At 43.0% G+C, this 22,548-nt stretch overlaps 1 protein-coding gene across 6 annotated transcripts in view; it reads left to right on the top strand.

Annotated features, from left to right (window-relative positions):
* MEGF11 (multiple EGF like domains 11) overlaps positions 1-22,548 on the top strand; it is a 752,211-nt gene that overhangs the window by 662,224 nt on the left and 67,439 nt on the right. For all 6 annotated transcript variants that reach the window (XM_073653441.1, XM_073653443.1, XM_073653439.1 and 3 more), the window contains exon 17: positions 169-297. In XM_073653441.1, the coding sequence (XP_073509542.1) occupies positions 169-297 (129 nt within the window). The remainder of the gene's footprint in view (positions 1-168; positions 298-22,548) is intronic.

The raw sequence follows: 22,548 nt of genomic DNA, 5'->3' as shown, positions 1-22,548 counted from the left end.
AATTGACTTAAATAATAATCTTTCTGTTAGTAGCAGCGCTGGAAATAAGCTACAGAAAATTCTAGATATTAGTAAACGTATACTAATTTTTCCACAGGTGTTCTAGAAATGTAAAATGGTATTAAAGGAAGCATACGGTGATCGGTCTTCTGTTATATTCTTTTCCAGAATGCCCCACTGGCCTCTGGGGTCCGGACTGTATCCACACGTGTAACTGCCACAATGATGCGGAGTGTAGTGCGTATGATGGGGAATGTAAATGTACCCCCGGCTGGACAGGGCTGTTCTGCACCCAAAGTAAGTACTGGACAATCTCTGCTTATATATCTAATATATAAACCTAATTTCCCTAGATATTCTTCTTTGAAACCTGTCCTGTGAGTTGTCAGCTGCTGCTCCATTCACTAAATGTGCGTGCGGCACAAAATATCCAATGTAGATAAACCATTAAATGGGGCTATGCTGTAAATCACACTCCGATGTGAATTATCGTACTGCTGCACCAGAAATGCAAGCAGCAAATCTAGACAGCTTTATCTCACAGCATTGCTTAAAAATCAAGTAAAGCCAGGCATACAGCATATAAGCTCTTTGTCAGACAGTTGTGCCTCTTTTTATATTATCTGCTAAAAATTTGCTGCCGAAGTCAGGAGTAACAAGGTTCCTACACTGATGACTGCTAGCTGACCGGTATCCTATGTTTGGTCACCTTAATCCTAATCACCACCTGACCTAGCTGGTTAGACATGCTGAGTGTTATTATTCTCTCTCCTTAGGGTGACTTACTGCCCCCTCCTGGTGTATCCTGCCCGCCTTCTGGCTATTCTCTTATTTCCACATAAACATGTCCACATACCCTATATGTTTGCTGTATACATAGTTTAACCATAAAGTGACATGTTTACCCCAAGCAAAGAAATAATTTTAGGATCTGTCAAACAGTAAGACTATGTGCCCACGATGCAGATTTTAAGCAGAAATTTCCTGAGCATTTTTTCCTCTTCCTGGCAGAAAAAACGCATGCAGATTTTACATGTGTTTTTTCTGCCAGGGAGAAGCGTTTTTTAAGCATTTTTACATGTGATTATGCATGCGTTTTTTCAAGCGATTTTGAGCATCACTTGGAAAAGGGTTTGACAAGTTAGTCACACAATATAAATCTATGCAACTGGCATGGGTTATATTGTGTGACCAACTTATGAGGAGAGTTCTGCTTTAAAATTGTGCATCTATTGTAAAAAAAAGAATTAAAAAGTAAAAAGAAAAAAGAAAAACCTTATACTCACCTCGCCACGAAATCGCGCCCAAATTGATTGTGCTGCGGATTTTTCCGCAATGATAATCCACAGCACATGCAGATTATCATTGGGAAACATGGCAGACATCTTAACAAGCGATTTTAATGCGTTTCCGTGCGGAAATGCATTAAATATGCATCGTGGGCGCATAGCCTAAATCTCATGCACTTAGATGTATGAACATATATTATATTATATTGTGTATATATAATATATATATACACATATATATATACAATTGCAACCAGAAGTTTACATGCACTATATAAAAAGACACATATCCATGTTTTTCTCAATATCTGACATGAAATCAGAATAAACCTTTCCCATTTTAGGTCAATTAGGATTACCATATTGTTAATATTTGCCAAATTCCAGAATAATGAGAGAGAGAGAATGTTTTAAGGCATTTTTATTACTTACTGCAAAGTCAAAAGTTTACATACATTTCATTAGTATTTGGTACCATTAGCCTTAAACTGAATGACTTGGGTCAAACGTTTGGGATATCCTTCCACAAGCTTCTCACAATAGTTGGTTGGAATTTGGGCCCATTCCTCCTGACAAAACTGGTGTAACTGATCCAGGTTTGTAGGTCGCCTTGCTCGCACCTGCCTGTTCAGCTTTGCCCATAAATTTTCAATAGGATTGAGATCAGGGCTCTGTGATGGTCACTCCAAAACATTAACTTTGTTATCCTTAAGCTACTTTGTTACCATTTTGGCAGTATGCTTCGGGTCATTGTCCATTTGGAAGACCCATTTCTGCCCAAGCTTTAACTTCCTGGCTGGTGTCTTGAGATGTTGCTTCAGTATTACCACATAATCTTCTTTTCTCATGATGCCATCTATTTTGTGAAGTGCACCAGTCCCTCCTGCAGCAAAACAACCCCACAACATGATGCTGCCTTCCCTGTGTTTCACAGTTGGGATGGTGTTTTTAGGCTTCCAAGCTTCTCCCTATTTCTTCCAAACATAGCGATAGTCATTATGCTTAAAAAGTTAAATTTTAGTTTCATCAGACCACAGGACATGTCTCCAAAAATTAAGGTCTTTGTTCCTGTGTGCATTTGCAAACATTAATCTGGCTTTTTTATGTTTATTTTGGAGTAATGGCTTCTTCCTGGCTGAGTGGTCTTTCAGCCCATGTTGATACAGTACTTGTTTCACTGTGGATATTGACACAATCTTACCAGCTTTCGCCATCATCTTCACAAGGTCTTTTGCTTTTGTCCTTGGGTTGATATGCACATGTCGGACCAAAGCACGTTCATCTCTGGGACACCGAACCCGTCTCCTTCCCGAGTGGTATGATGGCTGGACATTCCCATCTTGTGTGTACTTGCGTATAATTATTTGTACAGATGAACGAGGCACCTTCAGGTATCTTGAAATTGTACCCAAGGATGAGCCAGACAAGTCCACAATTCACTTCCTGATATCTTAGCTGATTTCTTTAGACTTTCCCATGATGCTACACAAAGAAGCAGTGTGTTTCAGGTATGCATTAAAATACATCCACAGGTGTGTCTCTAATTAACTCAGATGATGCCTAAAAAACGATCAGAAGCTTCTAAACACATGACATCACCATATGGGCAGACCAGAATTGTTTAAAGGCATAGTAATCTTAGTGTTTGTAAACTTTTGACTGTGCCGTGAGTAATAAAAATGCCTTAAAACATCTCTCTCTCTCATTATTTTGGCATTTGGCAAATACTAAACATTATGGTAATCCTAATTGACCTAAAACGGGAAAGGTTTATTCTGATTTCATGTCAGATATTGAGAGAAACATGCATATGTGTCTTTTTATATAGTGTATGTAAACTTCTGGTTTCAACTGTATATATTGTGCAAAATTACTATGATAGTGTAAATTCACAAATTCTTCATATGTTACTGGCGGATTTGGCACGGATTTTTATGCAGATTTTAGGCAGCTATCATCTTCCGCATTGCAAAGGGTGAATACCGCAGCTGAAACCTGCATTGTCTTTTAAATGCTGAAGTGCCTTCATTGTATTTTAAGCAGAACACGGTTCAGGAAAACGCTGATGGTGGTTTTTCTGTAGCGTCTTCTTTGGCGTTTTTCCCTCCGTTCTTGCGTTGGCTTTGCTATCGACATCTTTTTTTAAAAATTCTATATATAAGGTAGTGGCTGAAGTGGTTAAAAAAAGTGACAATAGGTGGAACATATGCACAGCAAGATGTTTTTACATTGCAGTGTATATGTTCAATCTTTTTGGCGTTTGTTTTTTTTTAAGGGTTTTTTTTAGACAGGTTCTATGTGGAATCTGCCTGAAAAAGATGTTGTTTGCACATAACCCTTAGGCTACGTTCTTACAATGAGTTTTCGGTGTTTTTGACACTGCATGTTTTTGATGTGTCAAAAACGCAGCATCTTATAGTTCCAGCAAGGTGGATGGGATTTATAGAAATCTCCTGCCCACTGTGCTTTTATTTTACTTAGCTTAAACTGACCTGCGGTGCGTGTTTCCAATCCGTAGCATGTCAATTTCTCTTGCGGGTACAAGTTTTACGTGTGGATTTTCCCCATAGATTGGCATTAGATGCAGAAAATCCACAGGTAAAAAATGCACATGCGTTTTTAGTTTGTTTCCACTGCGGTAAGAGAGACAAAAAAACGTAACGTAAAAACCGCAATAAAAATGCATGTTAAAAAAAACACAAGTAACCTCATTTAAATAATAGGGGCAGAAATTCTGCAGCATCAATAACTCACTAAAAGCTCATCGTGGGAACGTAACCTAAGAGTATAAGCACACGCCGTCATTTAGATGCTGGCATACCTGCATTATTTTTGAAGCAGCACACTTCAAGAAAATGCTGACAGTGGTTTTCCTGTAGCATCTTCTGTGGCGGCTTTCCCGCTGTTTTTGTGTTGGCTTTGCCACCAACATCTTTTTTAAAAAAAGTTCTATATATAAGGCCTCCTTCACACATCCGTATAAAACCAGTACTAGATAAAACAGTTACCGGTGTCATCAGTGTTTTGGATCAGTGTGCCATTCATTTTTTTCCAGCATGTATGCAGAGCGCACATGGATGACAAGTGAGAAAAAAAATCATCCCACTCTTCTGGATGAGAATGGGACCAATTATTTATACGCAAGTGTGAGCGAACCCTTACACAGACCCATTGACTTGTATTTTTAGGGCATATTTGGTCAGGTTCTAAGCGGAATCTGCCTGAAAAGATGCTATGTGCACATACCCTTAGGTTGGATTTACCTGTTGCTGATTTTGTTCCAAAAATTCCATTTATCTGAACGGGCTTGTTTTGGAAGCAAGCACATGTGTATATGGAAATTTCATTCAGATGAATGAAGAAGCCCAGAAATCTTTGTAGCATATCTACACAGTGCGAATTCTCACTAAGGGAGCAGGTAGACTGCTATATAAATCGGACCAAGATCAGACTGAAATGTACAGACTGGCTGGTGGCTCTCCTCACCCAAGCGTGACCGCTTTATGTATTTCTATGCAGCTGTCAAACTCTGGTCAGGAGAGCTGCCGGCCAAATCGGTCTGATTTATAGAGCCGTCTAACTGCACCCTAAGGCCACGGCCCCACTATCAGTATTTGGTCAGTATTTAGTTAGTCTTTTTTTCTGAGGAGTGGGAGACAAAACTAGGTGAGGTTTCAGAAAAAAGGTATAATAGAATAGAAACAAGTGCACCAATTCTGCATTTATCACCCACCCCTGGTTTTGGCTCCCACTCCTGAGAAAAAATACTGACCAAATACTGATAGTGGGGCCGTGGCCTTAGACTGTGGCTACATGGCGACACTTAGCAAATTGTGACAGTGTGACAGATGTCACAGTGTAGCCCCAGCCTTAAGGGAGGTTTACCCTGACTCTTTTTTATGTGTTTTTGGAGCGGAGACACCCAAGTGTTTGAAGAATTTTGAGTTTCTGCCCCAAAAACTCAGCAAAAAAGACTGTGTGAACATACCCTTACACTGAAGACTTTTCTGATGCATTCAAAAACTAAAGTTTTTCAAGTGAAAACCGCTTGAGCAATTTTGAAGAGTTTTTGAGGTGTTTCATTAAAGTTTTTTCCTGAAATATTTCTTGCAGCCTTTTAATTTAACAGTGTTTGGAGCGGATTCTATCAGGATCCACTTCAAAGAAGTGACACGCTCATTTTTTCCACCAGGTGTTTCTCAAAGTGGTAAGAAAATAACCTTAAAAAAAGAGGACTAACATTGAATTGAACTGAAAAATCTTTCAAGTGTTTTTTAATTGGATATTTGTAGCATTTTTGGACCAGATCCGCTTGAAATATACTCTTCAAAAACTAGATGTGTGCAATTTCCACTACAGATTTTATTCTGCAATATGTGATTAAGGTTTGGTACATTTTTTTTACAATGCTGGTACTGTACTGCAAGTTTTTTTTCCAGAGAAATGAATAGGAAGATTATTTTGAGTGTTTGTAAGCACTTTTCCCAGCATTTTTAGGAGCAGAATTGCTCAAAAAATGTCAGAAATAGACACCTTGCAAACATACCTTTTGTCGTTTTCTAGAAAAGGGTTTTTGTGGAGGATTTTCTGACATTTTTTGACATCTATTAAGTAATAAATACACCGTTTCATTTTTAAGAGGCAAAAACACTTCAAAAATGCTTACAAAACGCTCAAAAAGATGTCCAGGAGTTCACAGACATTTTTTAGCCTTCCCATATAAATTTATAGAGCTGCTCCACAGCAGAAGATGCCAGAAGAATGGTCAGCTCACTTCTTTTAACTGCTTGGTGTTTTTGGAAAACTCAAGAGGTTAAAAAACGCTCACAAGCCGGAATATATGAACAACAGGTTTTATTTCAATAGAATTTAATAGAACAAGTCTTTCAGGAGTTTTCTCGGCGCTCTTTCTGGAATCCTTCATAGCATACCTGCTTAAAAAATGCCTGAAAAAATGCTGTGTGAATATATCCTTAGACCTGTGGTTGGGCTGAGACTTGTATCTGTAATATGGTGGCACAAATGAGCTCGTAATACACTCGTCTGAAACTGGCCAAAGCCACATTTAGATTTGGCAGTTTTTTTTTATTTCACCTAAAATTAGGGGACAATACAATTTTGAAACTCAGTTTATATATTGCAATGTTGCTGAAATAAAATTTGCATAGATTTTAAACCATGATGTGGATTTGCAGAATTGCCACAAACTTTCCCTGCAGAATTCATTTTTTGCTAGAAAATGGTTATATCCACAGGAAAAGAATAAACGTGCTCATTTCTTTGTAAAAACGATCTCCTGTTCATTTGTTCAGTCTTTTGAGTGTCTTTTAACCACTTCAGTTGTCTGAAGTGGTTAAAAGAAGTAACCTGACCATTCTTTAGACGTTTTCTACTTTGTAGACATTCCATACTTTACAGTTTACAAGTCAATGGGAAGGCTCAAAAGACGCTTGGGTATCTTTTTGAGTGTTTTCCCACCACTTTCGCTCTAGAAATCATGATTATAAGATGGAGAAAAAAATGACTGGAAAAAGTCAGTAGATGACCCAAAAACACTGGGAAAAAAACAGAAAAAACAGCCAAAAAGGTTGAAAACAATTTAAAAAGCAAACAAACAGGTGTTTCCTGAAGCATCTTACTTTTGGAAAACTCTGAAGGTTCGGCATGTAAAAGACGTTATGAGCACATATCTTAACCTTTTTTTCCTACGTCTACTTTTTTGACTATAGAAAAAAATGTATCACAATTGTCACCAAATTTGCACTATGTGGACATATCCGAGGCTCAGTCTTCTTCTAAGTGAACTGTATGAGTCATACACGTGTTATTTAATTGAGCTCCAAAGCAACGGCCTTGGTTTTCTTGACCCTTGGCCATCACAGAAACAACTGAAATCTGAAACATAATGAAATTTTCTTTCCTCCTGAACAGGCAGATAAAAGGTCAGAAAACTGCAATTGCATTCAGAACTCCTCGGCTACAAGAGTCTATCACCAGCTTGTGCTCCAGAGCAGTGGTTCTCAACTCCAGTCCTCAAGTATCTCCGAGGTCATGATTTAGGCATATTCAAGATTGTGGTAATTTCTGGGCTACACTAAGAAAATCCTGATAACTTGAGAACTGGAGTTAAAAATCTGTGGTAGACCAAGACATCTCAATCTTTCTTTGTTTTGGCCTCACCCGTTGCCTGGGCCTCAAGTTTTATTACATGTGTAATTTTCAAAAATTACCTCAATTTATTCAAAAATTTGTCTATGGAAACCAGGAAAACCTTAGGCCACGGCCCCACTATCAGTATTTGGTCAGTATTCGGTCAGTATTTTTTCTTAGGAGTGGGAGCCAAAACCAGGTGAGGAACAATCAGAGAAAAGGGTATGTGCACACGTTCAGGGATTGAAGCAAAAATTTCCTGAGCGTTTTTTGCCTCTCCCTGGCAGAAAAAAACGCATGCGGATTTACATGCGTTTTTGACGCATTTTTCATGCGTTTTTACATTCGGTTTTTGAACATCAATGAATAATTTTTGGAGCTAAATAAAGTTCTTTGGTGGGACTTTGCTTAAGCCCTTGGATTACCATAAGAACTAGGGTGAGTATATTGGTTCATTGAAATGATTAAAGAATGTGTCTGTTGTATTTCAAATAATGTATTTACGCTGTGTCTGTGTGTTTCTTTACTTTGTTTGGTCATGAAAAGGTCTGATTGACACCTTGACATCACCAGAAAAAAGAGCTGGGTGTCAGCTAGTCCCATTCACCCAATCTTCATTAGCATTTCTATTCACGTAATTTATGCGACTGCTGTGAGCTGTTTTTTTAGCCTGGGAAGGTGCCATTAAGCAAACATTTCTCTGGCCATTAAATAACATCTCACAGCTGGTTTGTTAGCTGCTACGCTCCCCCAATCAGCACACAGAAGCGCTTTGGACACAACGTATTTATGTTGCATCCAAAACGCGATGTTCTTATGCTGCACTTTTGTTGTCGTTACATGTGAATCCACCGCATATAATGACACTTCAATCGGTCAAAATCTGCAGCGGAGACTAACGTGTCCACTACAGATATTGATACTCTGCGGGTGAGTTTGGGTACGTGGCCACGATCAGGAGCCGCTGCAGGTTTGACACTGCGTCCAGATGTTACAGCATAGTGGATGGGATCTCTAGAAATCCCATGTCCACTATGCGTGCATCAGAGGCTGCGGATCACCCGTGGACACTGACATGCGACGTGTCTTTCAGGACCACAGCATGTCAATTCCTCTTGCGGAGTCGCTAGTCTCCGCAACAGAAATTTGACCAATAGAATGTAGTAAATCCGCATGGTTCAGTGAACACATGTGGATTTACCTGCGTTCAATAGAATGCAACGTTTTGGACACAGCGAAAATTTGCGTCCAAAGTGCTGCTATGTCTGAATTATGGGCACAGAGCCTAAAATTTTTAAAAAAAATGGCGTGGGCTCCCGCGTCATTTTTATAACCAGCAGAGGGAAAGCCGACCGCTGGGGCATGATATTAGTAGCTCAGAAGGGGCCATTAGCCAATAATGTTCCATGGCTATTAATATCAGCCCACAACTCTTTGTTTAGCCTTTACTGGCTAAATTACAGAGGGACCCCAGAAAAAAATTGACGTGGGGTCCCCCTATGAAATCTAACTAGCAAAGGCTAAACTAGACAGCTGCGGGCTGATATTAATAGCCATGGAAGGGGCCATGAATACTAGCCCCATCCGCGGCTATTAATATCACCCCTCAGCAGTCCCAGAAATGACACATCCATAAGATGCACCAAATCTGGCACTTAGCCTCACTCTTCCCACTGCCCTGTAACGGTGGCGAGAGGGGTAATGGGGTTAGGGTTCATGTCAGCCTTGTATTGGCGGCTGACGTTAAGCCCAAGTTAGTAATGGAGGGCGTCTATAAGACGCCCCCATTACTAACCGCGTGGTAAAATGGTTGCTGCTTCTTCAATAAAATACACAGCCAGAATAAATTATTTTAATGAAATAAAACACACACGGTTGTACAATTTTTTTTATTACACCCCTCCGCGAAGCCCTTGATCTCCTGAAAAAAGCGTAAAAAAACAAAGAACAATATATCTCACCTGTCCGCCTTCAACGACGCAGTCAATATACTGCCAATGAGTGTCCCACGACGATCCGGGTCACTTCTACAGCAGTGACATCAGCCATCACTGATGTCACTGCTGTAGAATACAGCACTGTACATACTGACATGACAGGGGTATAAAATCACCCCCTGTCAGTATACATTCTGCAGGAGATCACTGGGGTTCATCAGCTGAAGATCAGCTGATGAGCCCCGGTGAGCTAGAGACTATGGGAACATTCCTGTGAATGTCCCCACGGTGAGCATCAGCTGATAGGTCATGAGACCGATAAGCTGATTACTGGCGTCAGCAATCAGCTGATGGTCACGTGACCTTCAGCTGATTGCTGATGGCACTGATCAGCTGATGGTCACGCGATCATCAGCTGACCACCGACGTCACCAATCACCTGATGGTCACGTGACCCATCAGCTGATCGCTGACGTCACCGATCAGCTGATGGTCGCATGACCATCAGCTGATCAGTGACATCACCGCAGGTCCTGGCAGTACACTGTGGAGCGTGAGCCCGTGCCCTGCAGTGTATCGCTGGCAGACGACGAGAGACGATTGCGCCGGGGACCAGGAGGACACCGGGGCCCGCCGGACAGGTGAGTATAAAGGTTTTTTCTTTTAGTTTCACTTTTTTATTCTTTATTTAACTACCGCCGGCTCACGGGCTGGGAAGAGCAGAAAGCTGCTCCTCCCATCCACGCTGCTCTCACTGTTATTAGCCAGAGCAGCAGTCGGATGAGAGGAGTAGCAGTCTCCTCTCCTGACCCGGGCACCTGCCGCAGCGTGATTCCGGCGCGATTTTGTGCCTATTGATTTTCATTGAAACGCTGCAAATCCGCATGTATAGTTATTATACATGCGGGTTTGCTGCGATTCAATGCAAGTCAATGGGCGCGAATTCGCCGCGGAATTGGTTATGCTGCTTTTTTTGCCGCAATGATAATCCGGAGCGGAAATTTCCGCCTCATGTGCACAGCACATGCGGATTATCATTGCTATACATAGCAGACCTCTTACCAAGCTGTTTTAATGCGTTTCCGCGGCGGATAAACCACCGCGGAAACGCATTAAAACCACATCATGTGCACTCAGCCTAATAGAAACAAGTGCACCAATTCTGCATTTATCACCCACTCCTGAGAAAAAATACTGACCGAATTCTGACCAAATACTGATAGTGGGGCCGTGGCCTTAGAATAAGCACAAAAGGAGTCGGTTCTGCTGCTGAAGCAGAGATTGGTGAAGCCAGAGATGAAGCCAGAGATGAGCCTCACTACCCACCACCTCACCAAAACTGAGGCCGTTCACGGCTTGAAGACAATGCTTTGGGCCATGTTCCCATGTAGTGCTGTGTTTTATCTGAACAGAAAATCGGCCGTGTTTAACCACCCAAGCAAAGTGGATGTGATTTCATGCAAATTCCTACTCACTGTGCATCTAAAGACGCTGCTGAACTGTGCGGTTTTGGCGTGGTTTTCTCTGTAGGCTTCCATGAGGAGCCTGAAAAAATGTCGGTAAAAAAGAAAGCTGCTGCTTTTCTAAGTGCAGACGCATAGATTTTCTGTATTGAAAAAAAAAAGCGTTAAAAAACACTGCTTCAAATCTGTACCAAGTAAATCAAGCAAAAATCAGAGAAGATTGTTATCGTCTATTATAGTGCGGACACATACAGATAAAAAAACGCTGAAAAATCACAGCATTTACCCTACGTATGCGCGGAGCCTAAGGGTATTTGCAGATGGTCAGGAGCCGCTGCGGATTCGATGCTGCGCGTTATGCCGCGTCAAACCCGCAGCGGCCAGATGTTACAGCATAGTGGATGGGATTTCTAAAAATCCCATGTCAACTATGCGTATCTGTGCACCTGTGGATCATCCGCGGAAACTGACATGTGGCGCGTCTTTCAGACCTGCTGCATGTCAATTTCTCTTGCGGGCCCGCATGTGGACTTTTCCCATAGACTAACCTCTATGAGGAAAGTCTGCATGGGAAAAAAAAAAAAAGTTGCATAATGAGCGGAAGCCGCGTGGCTATTCCACAGCGTTGGGGCCGCAGGCGGCTCCTGACCGTCTGCACATACCCTAATACTATCTGAGCAGATTGGAGTCAGAATAAGGCAGCCAATAATGCTGTTGTTTCTTATCTTCTACACATACGTTTGGTAATGATCCTAATATGTGGACAATTATTAACAGGCAGCACAGAATAAAGCACAGTACAGTAGAGTAATTCAGGGTGTATACAGAGGCGTAGGTATAATAGGTACAGGGGTTGCAATTGCATCCGGGTCCTGGAGTCTAATGGGTCCAAAAGATCAATTTGGCCTATATGAAAAGTCCATTACTATTAAAGACTTGCAATAAATGGGGGCCCCATTGGAACTTTTGCAATGAGCTTCAAGTTACACCACTGGGTGTTTAGATACAGTACATAGCAAGTATCTATTTATCTCTTTATATATGCAGAATACTAATAGCAATATACCACCAGACACAAGCGCTCAGGCATGGATTACATGATATCAGAAATGTGCTGAATCAGCTCTTAGCCTTAGGTGTGATCAATCATGAACGCTTCCCCTTGTGCACCTGTATTTCATGTGATGAGATTATTTCAGAATTTAGTGACAGGACAAAGTGCAAAGCTCCTTGATTTCAGTCTTATGTAACATCCATATACGGGGAAAAAGATCAGCGAAAATAACTGAAGAGTATTATATTTATTTTATTTGTTGCTGACGTATATTCAAAGGCTAGCTGCATGGTAAGAACCTTAAAGGGGTTATCCAGGACTATTTCATTTTTTTACTTTGCGCCTAAAATCAAACAGGCAGGTAACTGCTAACTACCTGTCTGTTCTACTCAGCACCGGCTCTGCCAGCGATTCAGCTGCTCCACGTCAACAGAGCAGCATTTCCTCTGCCAGGCTGCTCTGTCGACAGGGCGTGACTGCCGATTGTCAATCAGAATGTTGTCAGCAGTCACGCTCTTCCGCTCTGCTCTGTTCTATGCCTGTTCTCTGAGGGCAGAGACCGGCGCCGGGCACAAGAGTGGGTAGGTAGCAACTACCTGCCTGTTAGTTCTTAGGCCCATAGTAAAAAAAAATTAATTTTCCTGGATATCCACTTTAAGGCTATGTGCGCATGCTCAGGATTTGAAGCAGAAATTTCCTGAGCATTTCTGCATCTCCTTAGCAGGAAAAACGCTGCCGAAAAACCGTGCGGTTTTGACGCGTTTTTTAATGCGGTTTTTGAAGCGTTTTTGTACATCAATGAATGCTTTTTGGAGCTAAATAAAGTTATTTGGTGGGACATAGCTTAAACCCTTGGATTACCTGGATTACCGTCAGAACTGGGGTGAGTATATTGGTTAATTTAAATGATTAAAGAATGTGTCTATTGTATTTCAAATAAAGTGTTTGCTCTGTGTCTGTGTGTTTATTTAACTCTTTACTTTATTTTAATTAGGTTTGGTGATGAAAGGGTCTGATTGACACCTTGTCATCACCAAACAAAAGAGCTAGGTGTCAGCTAATCCCATTCGCCCAATGTCATTAGCATTTCCATTCATGTAATTTCTGGGGCAGCTGTGAGTGGCTATTTTTAGCCTAGGAAGGTGCCATTTGCAAAAATGGTCCCAGGCCATTATTAACAGCTCACAGCTGTTTGGTTAGCTACTACGTCCCCCCGATCAGCATTCAGCTGCGCTTTGGACGCAACATTTTTTTTGCAGCGTCCAAAACGCGGTGTTCTAATGCCGCACTGTTGTTGTCGGTACATATAAATCCACCGCATATAATGACACTTCAATTGGTCAAAATCTGTCCGCTACAGAAATTGACATGCTGCGGGTGAGTTTGGGTGCGTCGCCACGATCAGGAGCTGCTACAGGTTTGACGCTGCGTGTTTATGCAGCGTCAAACCCACAGCATCCAGATGTTACAGCATCGTGGATGGGATTTCTAGAAATCCCATGTCCACTATGCGTGCATCAGAGGCTGCGGTTCACCTGTGGACACTGACATGCGGTGCGTCTTTCAGTACCGCAGCATGTCAAATTCTCTTGGGGAGTCTCTAGTCTCCGCTACAGAAATTGACATTCTGCGGGTGAGTTTGGGTACGTGGCCACGATCAGGGGCCGCTGCAGGTTTGACGCTGTGTGTTTATACAGCGTCAAACCCTCAGCGTCCAGATGTTACACCATGGTGGATGGGATCTCTAGAAATCCCATGTCCACTATGCTTGCATTTGAGGCTGCGGATCACCCGTGGACACTGACATGCGGCGCGTCTTTCAGGACCGCAGCTTGTCAAATTCTGTTGCGGAGTCGCTAGTCTCCACAACATAAATTTGACCACTAGAATGTATTGAATGCAGTAAATCAGCATGGTTCAGTGAACACATGTGGATTTACCTGCGTTCAATAGAATGCAACGTTTTGGACACAGCAAAAAATATTCGTCCAAAGCACAGAGCCTAACATTTAAAAAAAAAATGTTGTGGGCTCCCACGTCATTTTTATAACCAGCAGAGGGAAAGCCGACCGCTGGGGGCTGATATTAGTAGCCGGGGAAGGAGCCATTAGCCAACAATGTTCCCTGGCTATTAATATCAGTCCACAGCTATTTGTTTAGCCTTTATTGGCTAGATTACAGGGAGACCCCAGAAAAAAATTGTTGTGGGGTCCCCCTATAAAATCTAACCAGAAAATGCTAAACAGACAGCTGCCGGCTGATATTAATAGCCAGGGAAAGGTCCATGAATACTAGCCCCCTCCGCGGCTATTAATATCACAACTCAGCAGTCCCATAAATGGCGCATCCATAAGATGCGCCAAATATGGCGCTTAGCTAGCCGCGACCAATCAGCATTATTTGCGCCAAATTTAAACACTGCTCTGCTGATTGGTCGCGGTTGCCGGCCGCGACTAATCAGCATTATTGGCGCCAAATTTAAACACCGCTTAGCTGATTGGTCGCAGCCGTGACCAATCACCATTATTGGCGCGCAATTTAAATACTGCTCTGCTGATTGGTCATGACCGCCGGCCGCAACCAATCAGCATTATTGTCGCAAAATTTAAACCCCGCTCTGCTGATTGGTCGCGGCTAGCGAATGTGAGCAATCAGCAGAGCGGGGTTTAAATTTGGCGCCAATAATGCTGCTTGGTCGCGGCCGGCGACCGCGACCAATCAGCAGAGCGGTGTTTAAATTTGGCGCTAAAATCGCTGATTGGTCGCGGCCGGCGGTCTTGACTAATCAGCAGAGCGGGGTTTAAATTTGGCGCCAAAATCGCTGATTGGTCACGGCCGGCCACCGCGACCAATGAGCAGAGCGGGGTTTAAATTTGGCGCCAATAATGCTGATTGGTCGCGGCCGGCAACTGCGACCAATCAGCAGAGCGGTGTTTAAATTTGGCGCCAATAATGCTGATTAGTCGCGGCTGGCGACCACGACCAATCAGCAGAGCTGGGTTTAAATTTGGCGCCAATAATGCTGATTGGTCGCGACCGCCGACCCGACCAATTAGCAGAGCGGTGTTTAAATTTGGCGGCAATACTGCTGATTGGTCGCGTCCGGCGACCGCGACCAATCAGCAGAGCGGTGTTTAAGTTTGGCGCCAAAATCCCTGATTGGTCGCAACCGGCGGTCGCGACCAATTAGCAGAGCGGGGGTTTAAATTTGGCGCCAAAATCGCTGATTGGTCGCGGCCGGGGACCGCAACCAATCAGCAGAGCGGTGTTTAAATGTGGCACCAAAATCGCTGATTGGTCGTGGCCGGCGGCCGCAACCAATCAGCGTCGTATTAGTGAGGACCAGGGAGCGGCGCTGCCTGTGTGGGTACTTCCGCTGCGAGCAGCTGGGAGATGAGAGGCTGCTCGCAGCAGAAGCTTCCCGACCGGCGGCGCCGCTCCCCGGTCCTCCGTTCACACTTGCCGTAGGGAGATCAGCGGCCCCAGCCGCTGATCTCCCGAAGTTAGCCGCTTGGAGGTCAGCGGCGCCGCTGGTCGGGGTCCTTCTGCTGCTAGCGCCTCTCATCTCCCGGCTGCATCGCCGCTGACCTCCGTGCGACAGATAAGCCGCTAACGGCTGCCATTTTTTTTTCTGAAATCCCGCGTCGCTGATTGGTCGTGACCGGACCAATGAGCGATGCGGGATTTCCTGGACAGACAGACAGACAGACGGGATAAGACAATTATATATATAGATGTACATTAGCTACACACGCACTGTACTAATTATAGTTGTCACTGACATCTTTATATATATCTATTCTATGTATATACACTGCTCAAAAAAATAAAGGGAACACTTAAACAACAGAATATAACTCCAAGTAAATCAAACTTCTGTGAAATCAAACTGTCCACTTAGGAAGCAACACTGATTGACAATCAATTTCACATGCTGTTGTGCAAATGGAATAGACAATAGATGGAAATTATTGGCAATTATCAAGACACCCTCAATAAAGGAGTGGTTCTGCAGGTGGGGACCACAGACCACATCTCAGTACCAATGCTTTCTGGCTGATGTTTTGGTCACTTTTGAATGTTGGTTGTGCTTTCACACTCGTGGTAGCATGAGACGGACTCTACAACCCACAAAATTTGCTCAGGTAGTGCAGCTCATCCAGGATGGCACATTAATGTGAGCTGTGGCAAGAAAGTTTGCTGTGTCTGTCAGCGTAGTGTCCAGAGGCTGGAGGGGCTACCAGGAGACAGGTCAGTACACCAGGAGACGTGGAGGGGGTCATAGGAGGGCAAAAACCCAGCAGCAGAACCGCTACCTCCACCTTTGTGCAATGAGGAACAGGAGGAGCACAGCCAGAGCCCGGCAAAATGACCTCCAGGAGGCCACAAATGTGCATGTGTCTGCACAAACGGTTAGAAATCGACTCCATGAGGGTGGTATGTGGGCCTGATGTCCACAGATGGGGGTTGTGCTCACAGCCCAACACCGTGCAGGACACTTGGCATTTGCCACAGAACACCAGGATTGGCAAAGACGCCACTGGCGCCCTGTGCTCTTCACAGATGAAAGCAGGTTCGCACTGAGCACATGTGACAGAGTCTGGAGACGCTGTGGATAGCGATCTGCTGCCTGCAACATCCTTCAGCATGACCGGTTTGGCAGTGGGTCAGTGATGGTGTGGGGTGGCATTTCTTTGGAGGGCCGCACAGCCCTCCATGTGCTCTCCAGAGGTAGCCTGACTGCCATTAGGTACCGAGATGAGATCCTCAGACCCCTTGTGAGACCATATGCTGGTGCGGTTGGGTCTGGGTTTCTCCTAATGCAGGACAATGCCAGACCTCATGTGGCTGGAGTGTGTCAGCAGTTCCTGCAAGATGAAGGCATTGAGGCTATGGACTGGCCCGCCCGTTCCCCAGACCTGAATCCGATTGAGCACATCTGGGACATCATGTCTCGCTCCATCCACCAACGTCACGTTGCACCATAGACTGTCCAGGAGTTGGCGGATGCTTTAGTCCAGGTCTGAGAGGAGATCCCGCAGGAGACCATCCGCAACCTCATCAGGAGCATGCAGAGGCGTTGTAGGGAGGTCATACAGGCACGTGGAGGCCACACACAATACTGAGCCTCATTTTGACTTGTTTTAAGGACATTACATCAAAGTTGGATCAGCCTGTAGTGTGTTTTTCCACTTTAATTTTGGGGGCGACTCCAAATCCAGGCCTCCATTGGTTAATAAATTTGATTTTCATTGATGATTTTTGTGTGATTTTGTTGTCAGCACATTCAACTTTGTACAGAACAAAGTATTCAATGAGAATATTTCATTCATTCAGATCTAGGATGTGTTATTTGAGTGTTCCCTTTATTTTTTTGAGCAGTGCATATATTATATCTATTCTGATTTGTCACGCTGTGATTTTACTGTACACAGCAGATGAAATGTCGGGTTTTCAAAGAGATAGGTGCTTAAAAATCAGGTGATTTTTTTTTTTTTTTTCTCGCACCCTTTGACTTCAGTTGGCTAGTCTTGTCTGATATACGAGGACCACCACAGCATGCTGCAATTTTTTTTCTTAGTCTGATCTGAGCTGAGCAAAAATTCGCAAATGAGCAGGCAATCATAGAATAACTTTAGTCAGAGTGCAATACGATTTTTTTTATCTGATTGCACTTGTCCGTTTTTCTCGCAGATGAGTATGAACCCTAAAACCACAACATGTTTGTTGCAATTTTTTTTTAAATTGTTGAAAAACTATTCATTTTTGCCTCAGTTACAGCAAAAAAAAAAAAAAAAAAACCCCACTGTGACAGCAATGTGTGAACGCAGCCTTAAAGGGAATTTGCCAGTACATTTTTACATATGGAAGTTGTGGTATTTCTGTGTAGGTGCTTGTATTCCAATAAAATCACAACTTATTTGTTTAAACAAAACAAGTGCTAATAGGTTCTCTTTAATGTGGTCGAAAAGTTTACTGTATCAGGCAACCATAACACATAATCTGTATCATCTGTAACAATATAAAAGGTACATAAAGTGACAGCCTGGCCTTCAACATCATTTTGGGTTATGTTTCAGGGCTCCAAATCCACGACATAGAGTATAAGAAGATGTCTCAGTAATTTTTTTTTCTTATCCATCCCATCCTTATTATGTATGTATTGTAGTGTAAGGGCTCATGCAGACATCTGTAGATCTCAGTTCCATCACAAACCATAATACACGGACTGACCGCGGGTCTCCCCTCTGGCTGTCACGCTCAGATTGGTAGACAGACAGTCCGTGCATTGCGCTCTGTGATTAGACCAATATTCACAGACATCTGCATGAGTGTATTAAAATGCTCACTGATCTGCTTCTTCCCTGGTTGCTTCGGTCCTCTCCTGGCCTACATGATGGCTCTTCAGCTTTGCCGTTTCACACTGTGAGGGTATTTGCTTCTTTTCTAATGTGAGAACCAAAAATGAGTCTTCATAGACATAAATTGAGAAATCAACTTCGGTTCCACTCATAAAACCCCTGTGGGATCTGTCATGTCTGTTTTCATATCTCTTGTTAAACCAAAATCCAATAGTTACAACCAATGCATGTTAATGCGATCAGGTAAGGGCAATGTAATTTCCGAACTGACCTTCAAAGCAACTCCAAATAATACATATTATATACAGTAGAAAACGGTTACAGTCTATAATGCTTAAAATATAACAATCCTTTTATTATAAATACATAGAAAATCAGAGACAATGTTAAAAGATAGTCACAACCAGTGTCGGAATGGGTTGACAAGGGTCCACCAGTAACCAACTCCAGGGCCCCACTTTTCAGCTACATGCAAATGTGACATTATCCTCAATCACAGATTTATATAACAACGAACTGGGTAGATTAGTAAATGAATAAGATGCTGCCTCTGTCTGTACATAGTGATTCAAGTATATTGTGCCAAGTTCTGCTCATATAAGAGGGTGGTGGCCCACTGGAGGATTCTCCTGCTCTCCTGTGGGCCAGTCCAAGTCTGCTCACAACAGAGAGCCTGGCTGACACCTACATCAGGTGCTAATGTAAGTAATAACAAAAACTACATGAGTCTTTATAACACAATATCTGGTATAAATATGTTCATAGTCCAACACGCATGAATAAGTCATAGAATACAACATGTAGTAAATAAAGCCATGTTTATAATTGGCGTCAGACAGAACATACCAGATGCAAAGCACTATAGAGGCAGTCAGCCCAGCATATGGAACCCGCTTGAGTCCCCTATGTGGGTTTCGCTTTTTTTCAATAATGTTGCTTCATCATGGGGGATGGTTTGTCTTTCACCTGACAGGACCTTTTATTGTCCTGGCAATTGGTCACATGACTGGGGTACTATCCAATGGGAATGATATAGGCGGCACATGTGCACCTCTCATGTCCACGTCACAGTCTCTTCCTCGCTGGCTTCAGGTGTGGGACGCATGCATGGGAGCGCGGACACGTCACCATAGCTCCCGGACATGCGCACCACACCAGAGTGACGCTGCGGAGAGGGAGGGCGCTGGGCAGGAGGCAAGAACATGCGCACCTCACAGCCATGGGTAAGAAAATATATCAAATCAGATGCACAGAAAATACCATGATAGAACAGGGATTTCCGCATCATATCTCGTGGGCCAGAAGCAGACTGGAAACTGGGAAAGACGGCAATCGGTAAGTATTTTAATACACTTACAGTACAGACCAAAAGTTTGGACACACCTTCTCATTTAAATATTTTTCTGTATTTTCATGACTTTGAAAATTGCACATTCACACTGAAGGCATCAAAACTATGAGTTAACACATGTGGAATTATATACTTAACAAAAAAGTGTGAAACAACTGAAAATATGTCTTATATTCTAGGTTCTTCAAAGTAGCCACCTTTTGCTTTGATGACTGCTTTGCACACTCTTGGCATTCTCTTGATGAGCTTCAAGAGGTAGTCACCGGAAATGGTTTTCACTTCACAGGTGTGCCCTGTTAGGTTTAATAAGTGGGTTTTCTTGACTTATAAATGGGGTTGGGACCATCAGTTGTGTTGTGCAGAAGTCTGGTGGATACACAGCTGATAGTCCTACTGAATAGACTGTTAGAATTTGTATTATGGCAAGAAAAAAGCAGCTAAGTAAAGAAAAACGAGTGGCCATCATTACTTTAAGAAATGAATGTCAGTCAGTACGAAAAATTGGGCAAACTTTGAAAGTGTCCCAAAGTGCAGTTGCAAAAACCATCAAGCGCTACAACGAAACTGGCTCACATGAGGACTTCCCCAGGAAAGGAAGACCAAGAGTCACCTCTGCTTCTGAGGATACGTTTATCCGAGTCACCAGCCTCAGAAATCGCAGGTTAACAGCAGCTCAGTTTAGAGACCAGGTCAATGCCACACAGAGTTCTAGCAGCAGACACATCTCTATAATAACCGTTAAGCGGAGACTTTGTGCAGCTGGCCTTCATGGTAAAATAGCTACTAGGAAACCACTGCTAAGGACAGGCAACAAGCAGAAGACTTGTTTGGGCTAAAGAACACAAGGAATGGACATTAGACCAGTGGAATTCTGTGCTTTGGTCTGATGAGTCCAAATTTGAGATCTTTGGTTCCAACCACTGTGTCTTTGTGCGACGCAGAAAAGGTGAACGGATGGACTCTACATGCCTGGTTCCCACCGTGAAGCATGGAGGAGGAGGAGGTGTGATGGTGTGGGGGTGCTTTGCTGGTGACACTGTTGGGGATTTTTTCAAAATTGAAGGCATACTGAACCAGCATGGCTACCACAGCATCTTGCAGCGGCATGCTATTCCATCCAGTTTGCGTTTAGTTGGACCATCATTTATTTTTCAACAGGACAATGACCCCAAACACACCTCCAGGCTGTGTAAGGGCTATTTGACCAAGAAGGAGAGTGATGGGGTGCTACGCCAGATGACCTGGCCTCCACAGTCACCAGACCTGAACCCAATCGAGATGGTTTAGGGTGAGCTGGACCGCAGAGTGAAGGCAAAAGGGCCAAGAAGTGCTAAGCATCACTGGGAACTCCTTCAAGATTGTTGGAAGACCATTTCCGGTGACTACCTCTTGAAGCTCATCAAGAGAATGCCAAGAGTGTGCAAAGCAGTCATCAAAGCAAAAGGTGGCTACTTTGAAGAACCTAGAATATAAGACATATTTTCAGTTGTTTCACACTTTTTTGTTAAGTATATAATTCCACATGTGTTAATTCATAATTTTGATGCCATCAGTGTGAATGTACAATTTTCAAAGTCATGAAAATACAGAAAAATCTTTAAATGAGAAGGTGTGTCCAAACTTTTGGTCTGTACTGTACATTAAATACATAGGAGGGATTAGAGAAGAAAAATTGCTGAGACCTCTTCTTTAAATAATAAAAGTCTGTCTGCACGTGGCCACCAGAAAGGCAGGAGGGACTAGCAACTTACTGCATATTGTTCAAACACTGACTCCACAGCAGAATAATATGCAGTAGGCTCCTCCTAGTGGTGGCCATAGGCAGAGCACTTGTCACTTCTGACTTGTTTTCTTTAGCAATTAATCACATTCTCTGTGAAATATCTGGATAATTCTGATCATTTCTCTTCTGTGAAACGTATGAATAAATTAGCATCACTTGGGAGGGGTGTCCGTATGCAGTCTGATATTGTCCAATCAATGATGGCAGTGTCAGACTGTATAGTGATGAAAAAGGGATGGTAACACCCAGTTGCAATTTATTCATAGATTTGTAGTAGGAATTACAGCACAACATAGAGCCATAAGAAAAGATTATCCAGAATTAATAGTACAAGTATTTACTGATAGGCCCTTTTTATAGGGTTCTTTTTAGGTCTTTAAAGGGTTGTCCAGATTTGGCATTGAAGTTTGCAGGGACTGTATGTGACTGCAGACTTGTGAATCCTCACAGTGTGTATAGCGTGCACTGTCAGGACTCTCCAGTGTCAGCACTGGGAGCAGGCAATCATGTGACAGCAAGAATTCGATATGCATGCTCCTGGCCACATTCCGACTAGACATGCACGGCCTCACTCATTACAACTGAATTGAGTGAGGCCACGTACATCTGGTCAGAATATGGTACACATATTGCATACTTGTAGTCACATGAGCGTCCGGTCTCGCTCCTGACACCAGGGAATCCTGACATCTTTCGCAATGCATACTGTAAGGATTTACAAGTTTGCAGTCAGAAAGGGTGATTGCAGACTTTTTTGCCAAACCAGGACAACCCCTTTAAATATTGATTGCTTATCCTTATATACAATAATATTGGCAGAAAGTGCACCAAGCATGTTTAGGCTGCTGCTTCGCAAAAAGCTCCATTGTACTATAATTTCATAGAACAGTGTAAAAACTACTATGGGAGAAAACTGTCAGGGGAGACAATGGGAGAAATTTGATAAAACTAAGGTAAGTGTTTGCACACTTAAGGGAAGCAGTCATCAAATATGTTACCCCACAATTTTCAATATAGTGTTATACGGGATGGCAGTAGCTTTCTAAGAAGGTCTCTTTTAAATAAGTCTTGGAGCGTAAAGGAAAAAAAGTAATGATAAAGTGTGTGCTACCTGTAAAGAGCTAAGGAGGTGGCCCTGGTCTCTTCCAGAGTCATGCAG

This window comes from Phyllobates terribilis, unplaced genomic scaffold, assembly GCF_046119375.1.
Source record: "Phyllobates terribilis strain yellow unplaced genomic scaffold, ASM4611937v1 Scaffold_11__3_contigs__length_659146591, whole genome shotgun sequence".
Taxonomy (NCBI): domain Eukaryota; kingdom Metazoa; phylum Chordata; class Amphibia; order Anura; family Dendrobatidae; genus Phyllobates; species Phyllobates terribilis.
Note: the sequence above shows the minus strand (reverse complement) of the source record. Positions and strands in the feature narration are given on the sequence as shown.